At 41.9% G+C, this 13768-nt stretch overlaps 1 protein-coding gene across 1 annotated transcript; it reads left to right on the forward strand.

Moving 5' to 3' along the window:
* Positions 1-2599: 2599 nt before the first annotated feature.
* slc51a (solute carrier family 51 member A) lies at positions 2600-12781 on the forward strand. The gene is made up of 8 exons (XM_030078790.1): positions 2600-2851; positions 7854-8005; positions 8182-8255; positions 8529-8687; positions 10695-10806; positions 11597-11743; positions 11955-12060; positions 12175-12781. Exons 1-8 carry the CDS (start codon positions 2785-2787, stop codon positions 12321-12323), a joined length of 966 nt encoding a protein of 321 aa, XP_029934650.1. The 5' UTR covers positions 2600-2784; the 3' UTR covers positions 12324-12781.
* Positions 12782-13768: the final 987 nt, after the last annotated feature.

Genomic DNA, 13768 nt, shown 5'->3' on the forward strand with positions numbered 1-13768 from the left:
GTCGCAGTATTTCCTAATCAAAAGAAACATCAGGGCATACAGGTATTTAAACCTGAATTCATCACGTCTTGGACATAAAGGCTTCAGCTTTATAGTTGGCGCAGTACTCATAACAAATCTCTGCCTTTGTAAACCTGTAGCCTTTGGGCATGGATAAACACATCACATTAGGTGTGGCATGACGTTAGAGGAATCAGTTCCTACGAATAAAGTTGCCTGGGCTTGAATAAAATGATTCAGTGGGAAGACCCAGATGAAGTTACACCGTATATGTGACACACACACACACACACTGTAAAACTGCAAAGATGTCTAGTTAATGACTATGACCATCACACCCACACATAGTGCTGCACAGTACACGTTGTACTGGCCACTGAGCAGATGGCGGTTAAGTGCTTTGCTCAAAGGCACATCAGCTGTGGATTTTAAGGGAATGTTGAGCGTTGTTCGTCAATTCCCCCTGCTCATATTTTTCCTGCCAGTCGAGGTATCAAACTGGCAGCTTTCCAATGACAAGCCCGCTTCTCTAATCTTCAGGCCACAGCTGCCCCACAGCTTCAGTTAAAAAAATATTACAATCAGCATCTGCCTTAGAGAACTATCCATGTGAAAATGTGCCTCCATTGTCTGTATTAGTCATGCTTTCGATGTGTTTATACATGCAGCTCAAGGAGAAAGATGGGGGAGAGAGAGGCTTCAATTTCACCACCAAGAGAAGGAAAAAAAAAAAAAACAAGGCCTTGGTGTTGTTTGAATGTCAGAGACGTTTTGGACAGCGCAGAGGAAGTTTGACTCCAGCACACGGCTCAGAGTAAAAGTGGAGAGTGAAAGCATTCATCATCAGAATCAGATTCAGGAAACTGGAGTAGAAAGAACATGTGGAAATCAAAGCAAGAGAGAGTGAGAGTATGAGAGAGAGGGGGAGAGAAGGAGAGAGAGAGAGAAAGAGAGAGAGAGAAAGAGAGAGATACAGTAGACCTAAATCTCACGTCTCCCCCCACTTCTTTAGATTCACTGAGCAATAAATTCATTCAGACAGCATGGAAATTCCAGTCTATTCCAAGCCCAATAAACTCTTTTAGGCATCATTGCTATACTGTGTGTTACATACTGTATGACACAATATGATATTATAGCTTTAATTCAGTGACTCTAACTAGCTCCACTTCAGGTTCCTTGGTTGAAGATCTGTTGTGTCAAATAATTCAAGTGGAGTCAAAGGCCAAGAGATTTGCAGCAAATGCCTCACATGATGACGCCCCTGCACAGGTTTCTATGGAAACAGGGGGCATGTGATGGGAATGCTTGTGCTTGCCACAAGCTTCAGGCTCCAGTCCCCTGGAAGGCCCCCCCGCCCCCCCCGCCTCACACACACACACACACACAGACACAAAAACACAAACACATATAAACACGCGCCTCCCTCTTTCTGCCCCCTCCCCCCCGTTCTGAGCTTTTTATTTCAGCCAGCCAAGTTCACAACTTTATCCATTAAGTCTTGCAATGTGCTAAGCTCTATGCAAGTAAGCAACAGTGAAGCTACATAAAACCTCACTTTGCTGGGGCTGTTTGTATCCAAGTCCACAAGACAACAGTAAGGCCAGTTTAAGAGGAAATGAAGCCATACCTGAGACAGCTGAGTTTTATTTGTCACACTGGGTCTACAGTGAAATACAAAGCTGTAAGCAACACAAACACACACTGTGCACAACAATCACCATAAAAACACTAGAACCGCAACTACATAAATAAATAAGGTAAAAAACATAAATTTTTATATATAATTATGCACTGCAGAAGGTCAGTAAAATAGCCTATAAAACAATTAAAGAATATCCAATTCCAAAAGCTCTCAACAACAAATGTGCAAAAGAGATGTACCCTACAGTAAATGCAATTATATGCTGAAAGGCTGTAGCAAATTATACAATTAATTATGGTCAGTGTGCAAAAGATGCATCAGACTTCAGATAAATATGCATTGTTAGTTGTGCTGGTGAGAGCTGCAGCAGTCAGCATTCAGCTGATTTCTGATCTGAAGAGACCTACTTCAGGGGAGTTAACTCACTCCAAGTTATGGCAGTGGAAAAGTGCCTGCGGTAACTGTCATGGAATACCACAAATGTACCACAAAATTACAAATCACCATAAAGCATACCACAAAATACCATAATCTATAACAAGTATTGTCAGAGAGCACCACCTGCCTCCTAAACCTCCATGTTTGGAGACAAGTGGAGCAATGACTCACAACTCAATGCGATTTTTCCTTCATATATGGTTTCTGAACAGGTTTCAATCAGTTTTGTTTCATCTTTTCTCTCCAGTGGCTGTTTTTCATCATATCATATCATATTTTTAGAAGACAAGCAGAACAGTGACTGCTGATGACTGACTGTTATCAAACTTGTTATACTTTCTTGAAAAAGTTGGAGTCAGAGTAAAGTCTGTCAAGTGCCACGCCTTGCCACACCTAACAGAGCCTCATATGGTAAATTTGACATTATTGCAGCACCGGGCCGCCCCGCTAGCCCCCTTACGTCACGCAGCGGTGATTTGCCAGGGGGGCTGATGTCCGGTGGCAGCGGCAGGGGGGGCGGGTCCTGAGCTCGCAGCAAGTGTTTGGGCTTCCACCCCGAAGTCGCACATCTCTCTGTCAGGACGCTCTTTGGAGAGGGGAGACGCGGAGTTCCCACTTTGCGCACCGACCGGCTTTGGATGTGAGCAGCGACGGACCGGAGTGACATAACCAGGGAGCTGCATTTGTGAAATCCTGCCAGCATGGACAACATAACTATTGACCCGAGCTGCCGGAGCAAACCACCTCTTGCTATCGACATCATCCTCCGTGAGTAACAGAACTGATGGGAGCACCCCTCTCTACCGTATGGGGGGATTCCTAAGCCCATCACGCGGACCTCAACATAATGAGGTTTTATCCCAAGAAACCAAACTTGAGGGTTAATTAATAGAAATGACAGAATTGTGTAACTGTGGTGGATTTAGAGAGGCTGACTGTACGGTAGGTGGAGTGATAACAGTGGGAAGTTTGCACCCTATGTGAGAATAGTCACCCTTGTGCATTTTCTCATTGGACTAAATAATAATGCAAAGTAAACAGCAGCTAAACACACCACAAAACACACCCTGTAAAGACATGCAGTGGCCCTGTTCCACTGCTGGTACTTTCTCCATGAGCAGAGTTGGCATGCACCTATCATCAGGCAGGGGTTTCCTAATATTTTCATATCAAGGCCATCCACTGACACAGCTTAGGCCACCTTACTCTCTGTTTGTTAAGATGTATGTTTCTATATAATGGGCTTTTGGATGGGAGATCACAGTAGGGAGTAGGAAGCAATAATGAAAAAGTCTCTCCTATTCCATGCTCTTGCTGTTCTGTGAAACAATAGAAAATGTCAGCTATTCTTTCTTTTGCTGGGATCACCTGGAGCCTCTGCAGGCATTCATTGCACTCCATTTAGTATCCACAAATAACCCACAGTTTAATTAAAGTGACTTACCCAGGCTGCATTTAGTTGTGCCAGAGTTAGTTCTATAGGCAACTTTTTAATCAGATTTATCAAGTGTAATCCATTTAATCCATTTCACTTGGGTAGAATTATGACTAATGTCGCATTTAGGCTTCTGAGTAATATTAGATTATCCGTCTCACTTTTCTTTTCACTTGTCATAACACTAGATCATTTTCAGCCTGACAGGCCAGGATGTAAGGGAGGTAAAACCCGCAGGAACAGAGTGGAACCGTGTTTTTGTGACAAGTATGCGTCATGATTGGTATCAAACTGATGTAGTGCAAGTTATGAAAAGACAGGGGCATTTAAACAATAAAACAATGTTTATGAAAAGATGATTTCTTTTTTTTCAGGTGGTGATTATTTCCTTACGATGATCACTTTCTGGAGGTCATAGATTACTCACTTATTATTGGCCACTGTTACTCATCATGTGTCATGCGCAATCTTTTTGCATAGCCGGCTTGCATGAGTTTATTTTGAAACAGACCACAGATGTTTTGTGGGGAAAATATGATTTCAAGACACACTGCGGCTTCAGTCCATGTATGGACAGACGTGTGTCTGCTGAGACTGATCAATAACATATGCTATTACGATGGTCAAACCTTTCATTTCACTTATTAACATCTGGATTAACTACATCACTGCAGGATTGTTTTATGTTTTTATTTGTTTGGTGTTTAAAATTCTGCATTTAGAATTCTTAAACAGGCAGAAAGCTTCCTGTTCCCTAAACATGCATGGCTGCAATAGAGACATTTTTATTAATAATACTGAAAACCTGCCATAGGATACTTTTTGTCACTGTATTTGTTAAAGGACAGAAGTAACATACATAGAAGGATAGAAATAAAGCTCATAAAAAATAAAATAATGATAATTAAGCATTTAATTCACAAACTGAGTCTACTGGGTGAATTATTAATAATGTATTTATTTGTGCAGTGCACAAAAAAAGAAGAAAAAAGAGCTGTCAGCACTTGTCATCATGAGCATCATCTTGAAACAATTCCCACAACTTTTCATTCCTCTCTTTCCTTTGATTCTTTTTTTTTCACGGCACCCCAAATTGTTCATCTCTGCTCTCCCGTTCTCTTTTCCATGGAACAGTTGCACTTCTGAGGTCATAATCATGTCCATATGGGGTGCGCTGATATGCAGGTCTCAAAACCTCAGAAGCCTTTCCCAGAAATGAGCACGGCTGTTCTTCGCTCATGTCGTCCACAGTATTGTTCTACACTGCAAGCCCACCCACATCAACAGGAGGTTATTTTCGTTGCGGCACTAGTTAATGTGCGTCTGTCTTTGGCATTATAGCAGGCACATGTATTTTGTTTCCTGTTTTACTGTTTTCACTGCCATAACAGCTCATTAAGGAGAGGACACAGTTTCCTGAAACCCGGTTTATCACTTCCAACTCTTTGTCCTTTGAAGAAGAAACTGAATGTGTACATTCAGATCTAAACTGATTATTGTAGCCGTTATGAAATCAGTATTTTTCACCATCATAATATGGCGCCCCTTCTTTTCAGTTAAGAGTGGAGTGAACTGGTTAAGCCACAGGTGTCAAACTTGTGCCATGGAGGGCCAAGAGGCTGCAGGTTTTCATTCCAACCAAAAACTCCACCAGGAGATTTCACTGATCACCCGACCTCCGAACAGAGAGGCGGGACTAATCAGTGAAATCACCTGGTGGAGTTTGTGTTGGTATTCCTAAATGGATTTTGTAGGACATTGTGTACACATTGCTTTCAGGTTAGAGAATCACCGTGTTAGACATTGCTGAGCTGTACTCTACGTTCCAAAAATTCTCAGGTTAATAAATAATCTAATATTAACCCTTACACCTTGCAAGGACTCAATGAGTCCTTGCTCACTTTTCTTTTGACCAGCATTTTGGCTGCGATTATACTTTAGCGTTTTTTTTTGTTTGTTTGTTTGTTTTGGGTTTTTTTTGGTGCAAAACTAGCATTTCTCAATGAATGTTGAAATTTAAAAAAAAGAAAATTCAGAAAAAGTTTTCTTTCAGTGTGTAGCTTAATTTATAGCTTTCACCCTGTTAAGGACTCATTGAGTCCATGTGACAGCAGAAGATATAATTTCTAAATGGATTTATCTTTTCAGATTTTTTTTTTTTTTTTGGTATGTTATTGCAGTTCAGTCCAACCATTACTGTTATAATTCAATCAATAAAATCGAATAATTAACCCTTTAAAGACCAGTTTCTTTGATGTACCACTCATTTATACATACATATATATATATATATATATATATATATATAAAACACCCAAAATTTACATGAGGCTGGAGGGATTTTTTTAATGACCATGTCTGTCTATGGTCAGTCAAGAGTAGAACGCCTTCATGCGCTGCTGTTTACAGGCAGCTCATTTGCATTTGAAGCAGACAGGTTCATGTTTAACATTGACAGGACCATGCTGGCCTTTTATCGTGCTTTTATAGAATCAGTTTTATCTTTCTGTCTTGTTTAATGGTTTGAAAACGTGTCCTGCAAAAACAAAAACTGTTTAAACCAAATTGTGAAATGGTCGAGCAAGCTGATTGGAGAGTATCAGCTTCATCCAGAATCCCTGTATGCTAAACAGGTACAGAGGATAGCTGGCTCAATTGTAAGAGATGACTCCCACCCTCTGAATGGTGAGTTTCAGCTGCTCCCATCAGGTCGGAGGTTCATGGTACCTGCTTGTAAAACCAAACGCTACAAAAACAGCATAACTTATATATTTATTTCTTGTACTGTTTCTTTTATCTTGTCTTTATGAATGGCACATCTTTATCCTGTGGCTTGGTTTGACATATTTTTAGGCTTCTTATGTACTGATGTTTTAACTTATCTTGCTTTTCACCTTGTTGTTCTTTTAGCCTAAGCACTGTCGTCACTTTGTCTTGTCCTGTGTTGTTTTATGTGGTTATAATACGAGATGACTCACTCACTGTTAACCAAATTTACCCAAGGGTACAATAAAATGATCTGAATCTGAATCTGAATCTGACAGTATCTACTTTTGCCCTCTTTGGGCCCGTGCAGAGGACACACAAGCGCTGACCAATGAGTCCTTAACAGGGTGAAAGTTTTTTTTTTTTTACTTCAATCTTACACTATGTAAAAAGTAAGAGTGCATAAAAACTAATATTCTCCATAAACACTGCCTGACCCCTGGCAGTGATAGTCACTTAAAAAAAAAATCCCTCCAGCCCCCTCTAACTTGGATTTTGGGGTGTTTTTTTTTTTTTTTTTTTTTTTTTTTTGGTATAAAAACGAGTGGTACATCATACAAACTGGTCTGTAAAGGGTTAATTATTTAATTTTACTGATTGAATTATAACGTAATGGTTGGACTGAACTTAAATAACATACCCCCCCCCCCCCCAAAAAAAAAATAAAAAAAATAAATAAATAGATAAATAAATCTGAAAAGGTAAATTCATTTAGAAGTTGTACCTCCAGCCGTCACAAGGACTCAATGAGTCCTTAACAGGTTAAGTGGATGTAATTTTAAACAGGGTGCAACGGTTAACCACACCAGCGGTTTGATACCATAGAACAACTGTTCACTGGGTTACCGAGAGTGACCCAGCAGCTAACACGGCGCTGTGGTTGAGTGAAATGATGCATTATAGGAAAAACAGCCCAGAGGCTTATCCTAGCAACAACAAAGCATTTTTAGTAGGGGTGTAACAAGCCATCAATCTGGACTGGTTAACTGATCTAATGATCAATGATCCAACATAACTGATACTACGTGAAAATATTATACTATATCAGCGTCTTAGAGATATGCCTTTATTTTGAAATTCCAATGGCAGGTCTGCGTCACCTCTGCCTTCCTAAGCATTCAAACAGTGCCAGACAGGTAATTGCAGCTGTGGTCAGCAGCCAAGAACATGACCATAAGTATATCTATTCCCCTCTTGGGAATAAATCACCAGTGTGGAATTATTTTGGATTTCAGAGAAAAGGCAGATGAACTGACAAATCGCATGCCATATGCAAACAATGGCAGCACGAGATAAAATACTCAGGAAACATGACTAACCTGGCCGGGCAGCTAAAACAGAAACAGGGCTGTAATGTCGCTGATTGTGTTAAAGGGGCGTATGATATTGTGTCATATCAATCGTGGGTCCCTGAATTGAATCAAATTGAAATCATATGAAGGCTGATTTTGTGATATTGGAAAATATTGTATCATTTTCCCAAGAATCAATATATTATCATATCATGCTGAAACTTGTGATTGACACCCCTGTTTTTTTAGTGTATAATGTGTTCCTGTCTCCCTCCAGAGTTGGACCTGTTTGGGATCATCCTGTACTCTGTGCTCACCTTCATGGCAGCGGTTTCCATGCTTATCTACATAGAGGAGTGTATCTACATCTATAGGAAAGTGCCCTCCAACAAGAAGAGCGTCATCATCTGGGTTAATGGGGCAGCACCGGTAAGACTAACACACGGCAGGGGGGCTTTTAAGGGACATTTGATGAAGACTGTGGTTGAATGACACATTGAGATATTTACTTAATGGAGCGTGTGCAGCGAGGTGGAAGCAGTGTTGGCGCAGTGTCTGATGTTTGCAAAGTTGGAAGAGAAATGTTGACTGTCTGTGTCTTTCAGGTGATTGGCACGATGTCATGTCTGGGAATGTGGATCCCCAGAGCCACCATGTTTACTGATATGACCTCTGCCTGGTAGGTCTGCCTCTCCCCTTTCCCTCCCTGTGTCACGTTCCCCCTCTTGCCGTGCTGTGTGCCTTCGGTCATGGCACCCCGCAGTGAAGCAGGGAACGTTATATTGCTTAACATGCTGAGACAATATAGCCACAGAGATTGTGTTGTGTAATGTTTTGGAAAAGTTATGCTGTTTCAACATTCTCGCTCTGTTCCAAAACTTCTCTCTCTTCACATTTCTCTTCCCCTCCCTTTTTTCTCTTCTTTCTCTCTGCCCGTTCCATCTCTCTGTAGCTACTTTGCCATTGTGGTGTTCAAGTTCCTCATCATGATGCTGGAGGAGGTGGGTGGGGATGAAGTGTTTCTGCAGCGAGCGAGGAAATACAAACTGAGGATCAGCACGGGGCCGTGCTGCTGCTGCTGCCCCTGCCTGCCGCACGTGGCCATCACACGGTAAAACAACAAACAGAGGACGCACAGTGCATATCAAAAGTCCACACAGCACTTCAGATCTTAGTTTTTTTTTTATTCCCTTTACACCTGAAATCAAAACCCCATGAGTTAGACTTGTTTTCTCTTTCTCTTTCAAAATAAATTACAAACAAAAAGGCTATTGATTTCTCACACTATTAAAAATGGAAACACCCTCAACACACACACAGCACACTCAAAAATCAGCCAAATCACATTTTGCTTTGATTGCAGCAGCATGTCTGTTGGGATATGTTTCTATCTGCTCAGCACAGCTACATTTAGATATTTCCCCTCCCTCTTCTTTGCAGAGGAGTTTAAGCTCTTTCAGATTGAATTGCAAAAATGAAAATTGTGTGTAGATATCATGGAGGCCGTTAAAGGCAGATAATCCCAAGAAGACGTTCTTTTCTTTTGCTTCGTGCTGATTCATCACCTTTCACTTTGTTGTCCCAATAGTAATATTAACTGCACATAATTTTAGCTGACTGTTTGTGTTTTGAGCATTTTTCATTCATAACCCCACACTGATTGACCACTTATGTCAAAGCAGTTGTGGTGAGCAGAGATTTTCCCAGTGGGGTGCTGGAGGGAAAAGTCTCTGTCATCGTAACAGTCTTTTATAGTCCCAGAGATCCACAGCCCTATGTTTAACATACTTGCCACTCTGCTGTTGCATTGCTGAACCATTCCTGCGTTAAACCACTGAGGAACTATGTGGGCCACCCCGCAGTGCTAATGTAACACAGATGCAGCACGAGGGAACGTATGTGACGCCTTCCACCATGTGTTTAGAGAACAGGACTTTCAGGCTGACGGCCTAACACGTTTGGGTCAACAATGTAGTTTTGAGACCTTTGAATGTTACATAAACTCAGAGATGCTTATGTACATAGTATGTTGAACTCAGCAGAGACGTGCGCCTCTCATCTCTGACGACAGGTTGAATACACCCCTGGCCATTCACCTCTGTCACTGTGCTGGGTGTGGGGACCTTTTGGTGTTGCATAGCACCCTGCACACAATAGACCCTCTACGCCCCCTACTGGCTAGTATTAAGCCTGCTGAATCCCCGATCACTTTAGATTAAAGTTGACTTTTGCAACTGCGTGATGCTTTTTAAAAAGCGTTGTGAATACGGACATGTGCTGGCCGCTGTGTATATTTATCAGAGGCAGGCACGGTAGTACAGAGGCGATATGCAACTTTCACAAAAAGAAGCTGCGTGGTCATTTCAGGGACCACACAGCTGTGATCATTATGTAATGATCCGACCAGCCATTTAAACATGCATTCACTGAGGGTTTGCATGTGCCTGCATGCTGTACACAAGAATGCAGATGATACTAAGAGAATAAACAGCTTTATTCACTGATCCAGTGCCCAGTTTCCTAGTGGTGCCTGGGGATACATCCACACAGCGGCTGAAACTGACCCAATTCAGAGTTTTTTTCTCAGTCTCGACTGTTCATATTCATCTCTGTATGTGACCTGTATCTGACATCAGTGCAAACACATCTCTGCTATGAGCTCACATTTTCACATTTATAACAAGGATACATGCAGGTGGGAAAAAAACAGGTTATTGGCAAGACAGTCCTTCATCACAGTGAATGACTTCCAGTTTCAGTTTGAGTTTGGCAAAATTCTTCTAGGAAACGTACATCTCAGATTGAAAGCATCACAATTTCATAATGCACGCCAATTGGAATACCGTAAAGCTGATGCGGACATGCCAGTAAGGATGTATCCAAGGTCTCACTGGGTACATACCGTACCTGCTGCACTGCTCCTGTATTGTTTTGCCATCCTGAGATGAACTGTTTTTTTAAAAATTCCCACAGGAACAATTCAGGATACAAGCTCAGCGGAGGGTACAGTGTTGTTGTACCCTCTGCACACAAAAACCATGCTGCTCACAGATTAAAGCCATGTTCTGTAAACACCGCACATCGTAAAATATACACCGTTCCTCTGTTGTACCTGCAGGCGCTCCCTCTTCCTGCTGAAGCTGGGCTCCTTCCAGTTTGCCCTGCTGAAGATTATCTTTACCGTCCTCTCCATTGTCCTCTGGACCAACGGAAACTTTGACCTGGCTGACGTGAGTTGATTAAGCGGAAAGATTGCATGTGGTCTCCCCACAGTACTGTGCCCCCTCTTTTCAAGTAAACTCCATCACTGTCTCCTTGGCTCGTATCCCTTTTCTTTTCCTGTTTTCCTTCACTGTTGCGTGATGATCCCGTGGTTGTAAAAATATTGTATAGGCTCTCTGGCCCTCAGTATTGCAGTCTTAACCAAAGGGTATTGCCATTTTGGTAACTTAGGGAGGTTACTCTGCTGTTGCGGTCTCTGCAAGTTGCTTAGGATCGCTTGCATTTGATGAATGAAGATCTGTTTTCTGTGTGTCTCCACTCCGTCGAGGTCACTCCCTCTGCCTTCCTGCCTTTCTTTTTCTTTAAATACTACAGTCAGTTAGCTTTACTGGCACGACATGGACCACGGTTTGCCAAATCAAATCATGCAACAGCAGAGAGAAGAAAGAGTGTGACAGGTGGTAATTTGTGACTGGTTTTAATTTGTTTTTAAAGCAAGTTTCCTAGTTTAGTTTTTTTTTTTTTTTTTTGGAAATTTTGGAAAGACAAAAACTGGACATTTTCTCTGTAGTTTTTGTTTATTTTAGTTTAGTACAATCCAGTTTCAGATAGTTACCTTTTTTTCATTTTCATTTCAGTCAACAAAACTGTTTTTTCACATCTAGTTTACATTATTTCATTAGTTTTCGTTAACTATAATAACCTTGCATGGCAGGAGGTAACGTACTGTATGTACCAACTAAAACTGTCCTTGCTCTCTCCTTCACCTCCTCTCTCCTGGCGGTAATTTCATTTCAGTTGGAAATTACTGGTGCTGCTATATGGATTAACCCGTTCGTGGGCGTCTTGACAATCATCGCCCTGTGGCCGGTGGCCATCATGTTCATGCACCTGAGGACCACCCTGCGCACCCTCAAGATCATCCCCAAGTATGCCATGTATCAGGTCAGGCACCACTTCAAACACACACACTCACTCATAGGGGTATGCACACAAACAGCTGTTTACACACTGCCATCATGGTTCTGTAAACACCAAGTTCAAAAAAGACATACGTTTTTTACAGGGTTTTCCAGTGGTCATAGGTTTGACAGGGTAACGGGTGTTTCTCTCTCTCTCTTTGTGTGTGTGTGTGTGTGTGTGTGTGTGTGTGTAGCTGGTGCTGGTCTTGAGTCAGCTGCAGTCTGCAATCATCAACATTCTGGCTATGAATGGAACGATCGCCTGCGTCCCACCCTATTCCTCCCAGGCGAGAGGATACAGTGAGTCAACATCCATCCCATCTGTCCCGCCCTCTTCCTCACAAATCAGTCATCCATTCATCTACCTATCTGTTTACTTTATTCACCCCCCTCTCTGTCTCTGTCCCTGTCCAGTGATGAGTCAGCAGCTCTTGATCCTGGAGATGTTCATCATCACGCTGGTGACACGGCTGCTGTATCGCCGAGAATACGACCCTTTACCTGAAGAGGACGCCGATGACATGGAGAACGCCAAGATGGTCGCAGTGCCAGTGGAAGCATGAGGAGTGTGTGTGTCTGTGTGCGTGTGTGTGCGTGTGTTTTCACATATGGAAATGACTGTGTTGGGAGTGAAATAATCCACTGAAGGACTCTGGGCGTTGTGTTAAGGGCAGTGGATTTGCAGACTCTCTCCAAAAGCTGCCCAGACACCTGCGCCGGACAGGACCGGCCTGTCACACAAATCTGACACTGTGGGATCGAGCAGGATTTACTTGACCCCCGGTTTGTGCCCTCTTTTTGAAATATAATTTTTTTTAAAAACAGAAGAGAGTCCACGAGGATTTGCTCGAGTCAGAGGGCTTATTTATATCCCTCATCTTTTTTTGATGGCTGGTTGTATATGACCCATTTACATAACCAGGATGTAAGATTCACTCTGTTTTTGTCTTGCATGTTGTGTCACTTGCACTGTCATCATTATCCATCAAAACAGTGTAAACATTTTAAAAAATCCCGAGCTGAAATATCAGATTGGAATTTGTGTCGTTCATTTGTTTGGTGTTACTGACTCTCTCCTCCTCAGCTGCTCGGTCACACTGGGATAGTGAGTCTGGTGGTTTGCCGCCAGGTGGCAGTAGGACCTAAAACACACACACACTGGCATCTATACAACTGGGGGGCAAAACTACTTAACAAACAAGAGTTGGTGTGACAATTTGAGGGGGTGCACATGTTTTGCGCATAAATTAAACCAGAAATAGAATCAGAATCTGAAATATTTTATTATTTTTATTGCATTATATGACTTAACTTGAGGGTGCTTAGTGTCTGTGGCTGTCTGTTGTCTTACTGCAAAAAAAAAAAAAAAAAAAAAAAATTCTTAAGTTATATCAAAAAGTCTGTTGAGGTAACACATTTTTAGAAGTCAATCCGCTACCGTTTCCCTCCGGCTGCTGGCACACGGGTTCATGAAGGTGATGATAAACCAACGCTTCCTCCAATCGGCTTGTTGGATTTTCACACTTCCGGGCTCTACACCAATTGCTGCTGTGACTTCGCAGCCTCAGTCAAGTGCGGTTGACTCGAGACCTGCGAATATACGTGCCGTCCAGCTGCGTCAAGGCACGCGGACAGGCCAGGTAACACAGGAAATCAACTGCTGCTCCAAAATAAAAGCCCTTTGCAGTGGCGTAAATAGTACAGTGCTGAAATAGGACATCATACTCCAGTGCTCCTGAGGGAAATGAAACTGCTGGTGTAAAAATCCACATAAAAGTAGTTGTTGTTTTTTTTTTTTTTTTTTTTTAAAAAAACGTTTACTCAGACAAAAGAGTCTGGATTAAAGAAAGAGGTGAGTTTTTTTGTTTTGTTTTGTTTTTATTTGATTGAAATAATGGACTTTTCCTGTGCGAATTTCAGGTAGCCCGATTACATATCCATGCTTATATAGGCCTATGTATGATCCTATCTTTTCCTATATTCCTATATAACAATTGTTGTTTCAAAC

This window comes from Myripristis murdjan, chromosome 20 (assembly GCF_902150065.1).
Source record: "Myripristis murdjan chromosome 20, fMyrMur1.1, whole genome shotgun sequence".
Lineage (NCBI taxonomy): Eukaryota > Metazoa > Chordata > Actinopteri > Holocentriformes > Holocentridae > Myripristis > Myripristis murdjan.

What these genes read in the sequence shown, in the direction of transcription:
- slc51a (XM_030078790.1), top strand. Translation starts at nt 2,785, where the DNA reads ATGGACAACATAACTATTGACCCGAGCTGCCGGAGCAAACCACCTCTT. An exon ending in CCGCACGTGGCCATCACACG is followed by an intron (nt 8,688 to 10,694) that starts GTAAAACAACAA and finishes TTGTACCTGCAG; the next exon opens with GCGCTCCCTCTTCCTGCTGA. An exon ending in GAAACTTTGACCTGGCTGAC is followed by an intron (nt 10,807 to 11,596) that starts GTGAGTTGATTA and finishes ATTTCATTTCAG; the next exon opens with TTGGAAATTACTGGTGCTGC.